The 4,531-nt window shown below is 44.8% G+C and overlaps 1 protein-coding gene across 1 annotated transcript in view; it reads left to right on the forward strand.

Moving 5' to 3' along the window:
- Positions 1-4,531, forward strand: part of NANS (N-acetylneuraminic acid synthase) — a 24,647-nt gene that overhangs the window by 3,181 nt on the left and 16,935 nt on the right. Inside the window, exon 2 of the mRNA XM_012638265.1 lies at positions 819-1,034. Coding sequence (XP_012493719.1) covers positions 819-1,034 — 216 coding nt within the window. The remainder of the gene's footprint in view (positions 1-818; positions 1,035-4,531) is intronic.

Below are 4,531 nucleotides of genomic sequence, written 5' to 3' on the forward strand. Positions count from 1 at the left end.
GGCCTCCCAGAGAGCTAGGATTACAGGCGTGAGCCACTGCGCCCGGCCTGTTGAGTAGTTTTTTAAAAACAATTTTGGGAGATTGGAGGCTGACGGGCAATAGAGTTATAGCTTTCACAATCAGACTATCCAGCTTTTATATAATCACTTCTGCTCAGTAGAGATTACCTAGGCTGGGGTATTTCTCAGGTTGTTTTTTGTGTTTGTTGTTCAAACAAACAGAACATGCAGAAAAGCACCAATGCAAAACAGCAAAAAGCAGAGTTGCTATTGTTGAAGTCAGAGAATGTTTCCCTGCCCCTGCAAGGGGCTCCTCAGAACAGTTTACAAGTCCTGGAGCTGGCCCAAATTGCTCTTTATGTAGATGGAGAGACTGACTCCAGAGATGGGAAGTGACTTAGCTAAGAGTTAGGGTCAGAGTTAAGCCTGAATCTGACTTTTTTTACCCAATTCTGGTCCAGTGCTCATTTTACTATCCTCTGCTGAGTTATATAACTTAAAATCTTCCTTAACCCTTTGATTCAGTATTTTTAATATTACAATGTACAACAAAGCAAAAAAGCCCTACCTTTTTTTGTATTATTATTTTAAAAGGGAAAAATAGGGGGGAGATCTTCCATCCTCAAACAATCTTTTCTTCCTTCTGGACTTTCTTGCTTTTCCTGTTCCTCTTCTTTGGGGGTCCTTAAGGTCTCTGTCGGTCTAAAAACAATCTGCTGGATTTAGAGATAGTGATGTCATCGTGATTACCCTAGCATTTCTGCTGTCTCTGAGAATGTGCGACATATCACTGAAAGGCTTCCTGATGTGTGTTGCAGGAGTGTGGGGCTGATTGCGCCAAGTTCCAGAAGAGTGAGCTGGAATTCAAGTTCAATCGGAAAGCCTTGGAGAGGCCATACACTTCGAAGCATTCCTGGGGGAAGACATACGGGGAGCACAAACGGCACCTGGAGTTCAGCCACGACCAGTACAGGGAGCTGCAGAGATACGCCGAGGAGGTGGGGATCTTCTTCACTGCCTCTGGCATGGACGAGGTGAGCCCTCTGCCGCTCCATCATTTGTCACCCAGGGGACAGCAGGCAGCCTGGTGGCGTTCTGCTTAGAGGCAGCTCCACCTTGCTCACCTGCTCTGTGCCCAACTCTGTGGGAAGTCAGCAGGCGCCAAGCCGCAGTGACAGTCTGGGAGAGGAAGCCATAGCTTTAAAAACAAGCTGTCTCTGGGTGTAGAGGGCAGCCACGCTGGAACCTCAGTGGCCCTTAAAGCTTGTGGGGATACCCCAGCTGGGCCAGGTTTCTCCCAGTGGAAAATGGTCTGGATTAGGAACCTGGAAACCACAGTTCCAACAGTAGTCTGCCCCTTGCTGACTATCTTTGCTGACTTGGATGGGGCGATATTGGCACTGTCTGGGAGGATGTGGCTCGTGGGATGGTCCTGGGTGGCTTTGGCTTGGCCATGTGGACATCCTAGCAGAGTCCAGCTGGAGCCAGGTCTCAGGTCCCATCTGCTCTGTGACTGTCTCCTTAAGAGTCCTTCATGTGTTCTTTGAATGTAAAAAATTTTTAGTTGTAAAACTAACATTACAGAAAGTTTAGAAAATAGGAAACACGGAGAAAAACTGACCCATAATCCCTATATAGCAGCTCTTTTATGTATTTCCTCCTGAAGTCTTTGCATATGCACGTTTTATTGGCTGCCTGTACTATTTGCGAACACTTAGTTCTGAGCATGCTTGTTGCAGTTAACATTATACCACGAGCTTTCACCCTATGCTTAAAGATTTTAATAGCAGTGTAATATAATATTTCTTCTGGAGCACGAGATATAATATACCTACCCATTCTTCTACTTTTGGACGTGAAGATTACTTTTAGTGTTTTGTACTATTAATATATAGTGCTGAGATAAATATCTTTTTTCTGTTTTGGGTTATTTCCTTAGGATATCTTCTTAGAAATAGATTATTAGATGAAACCTAAGAACATTTTTATGGCTCCTGACACAGTTTTTTTAAAAAATCCATTCTGAGTGATTCACATATATTAGCTCCATATTTTTTTTTTTTTTAGAGGCAAGGTCTCGCTATGTTGCCCAGGCTGGTCTTGGACTCCTGGCCTTGAATGATCCTCCCACCTTGGCCTCCCAAAGCGCTGGGATTACAGGTGTGAACCATGTACCTGGCTATCTTGAAACACTTTTTCTTTTTTGGTCAACCAGATTGTCTGAGGCATACCTCTGACACTGTGGCACTTTTCCAATTCCAAAATATATTTATAAATTGAGTCTAAATAAGCACACATGCAGCCCAGGGCCATTGGTGGTTTGAAAAAGGAGGAGGCGGTGGAGAACCTAGGCCTCTGGGAAACTTGGCAGTGTCAGGCTTCAGTTCTGTAGACCAAATTCGTTCCTTAATTCACAGCATTGATAAGCGTGACATTCTTCAGTTCTAACTGTGCATTTAACAATCATGATTCCCCACTTTTGAATTATACATTATAGTTTACAAAGCATCTTCACATGCGGTAGTGTATTTTATCCCCACAGTGTCCCATTTTACAGATGAAGAAATAGAGGCTCAGAGGGGCTGGGAAGTTTGTTCGGTATCACACAGTTAGGAAGCAGGTCCTGGAGGCAGCAGTCTGATGCCTAGAGCAATGTGCTTTCCACGATCCTCTGCAGCCGCTGCCTCCTGGCAGTCAGCCCAGGCTTCCAAGAGCATCAGACTCCCGCAGTGAAAGTCTGAGAGCTCTGCAGAGCCTCTGGGCTTCCCCCTGCTCTGCACCAGCCTCGTACTGGCTCAGGACTGATGTTGGCTGCAGTCTCTGGGCCCACGAGCTGCCTAGGAGGCAAGAGGACAGATTTTTTTTTCAGGAAAACCTACCGAAGTGGTAACTTAGATATATTGCTGATCTTTAACTAATTATTGCCCTGCAGACTGAGGCAGGGACCTACTCTGCAACCAGTTCCAAGTCTGAGAACTGAGTTTGCACAAATTCAGTTTGAACTGGTGGCATAGCAGCCTCCATTTCAGAAAAGAATGAGTAAGTCACATAAGTATCAACAGCAGAACGGAACAGCTTCCAGGAAGACATTTCAGGGACGTTATTGTGTTAGCCCTTCTGGGTGTACTCGCAGCCTGGGAGGGATTCTGGGACCGTGTGGAGTGTCCTCTAAAGAAACAGGATTGTTTTTCATCAGACAAATCACAGAGTTTTGTTTCTGGTTAAATATTGTTCTTTCAAAGTGATGGTCACTTGGAGGACAGCAAGATGGAATTTGGGCTTTTTGGCCTAGGAGCCAAGCACCCTGGCCCTGGGCATTTTTCTGATCTCAGCTTAAACACAACTTCCTCAGGGAATTCTTCCCTGTGCCCTACTTGGTTTAGGTTCCCCTCCCCATGTTTTCATGGTACCCTTTTCCTCTGTAATTAGGTCTTAAATGTTGCTTTTCCCTACCAGACTGTTAGGCCCGCAAGTTCCCCATGCCTGTCACATAGTAGGTACTTAGGAGATACTTGTTGAATGAATAAATGAGTGAATGAGCCAAACATAAGGGAGGATCAGTGGCTTTCATCAGAGTCTTAAAGGATATGTAAGGCAAAAAAGGTTAAGGAGGAAAGAACATGGACTTTGAAATCCAAAAGACTTGGGTGTTTGTTGTTTACAGTTTTATCATAACCAGCTGAGTGATCAAGAACAAGGATCTTTGACATTTGAGTGTTTGTTATTACAAGTTCTGGGCTAGGTATTTTAACTCTACCGACTCATTTACTCTTCTTGATCCCTTGAGCTAGGACTGTTATTATCCCCATTTTACAGATGAAGAAACTGATGCACAGAGAGGGTGTCAATAGCTGGTGACCCACAGAGGCTCAATTCCAACCCAGGCGATCTGACTCAGAGCCTGTCCCCCTGACCACAGTGTTCACCACCGTGAACCTAGGTCCTGGCATAGCGTCATGCTTATGTAAATATCTTGATGAAAGGGGGGTCATACCCCAGATTTGACATTTGTTTTTGTTATGTGTTTATTTCATGTACTCTTGGTTCAGCATGGTTTGGGACTGCTCTTTGGAAACTGCTGCAGAACTCAGTCACTCACGGACAGCCAAGTCCTTGTCCTTAGAGGGCAGGTTTAGGTTCGAGAAACAACTAATTGTTAGCATGCCAAATGTGAATAGGCTTAAAATTCCTGGGCAAAACTTACGATGTGAACTGACTTAGTAACATGTAAGTAATGAGATAGATTTTGGTTTTTTGCAGGGCCCATAAGTAGGCTCTGGAGAAAATTCCCAAAGAAGGGTGCAAAAGTATTTTGGATCCCTAGTATTATCTTTGGAATAAGCATATGGCCTTTTCCAGAGTAATTACTTTGAGAAGTACTTCGTTTGGAGGACTAATCCTAACCTGTTTGTTAAGAACCCCTGTTGAGGCCGGGCTCGGTGGCTCACTCCTGTAATCCTAGCTCTCTGGGAGGCCGAGGCGGGCAGATTGTTTGAGCTCAGGAGTTTGAAACCAGCCTGAGCAAGAGCGA

This window comes from Propithecus coquereli, unplaced genomic scaffold (genome assembly GCF_000956105.1).
Source record: "Propithecus coquereli isolate 6110/MARCELLA unplaced genomic scaffold, Pcoq_1.0 Scaffold128, whole genome shotgun sequence".
NCBI lineage: Eukaryota > Metazoa > Chordata > Mammalia > Primates > Indriidae > Propithecus > Propithecus coquereli.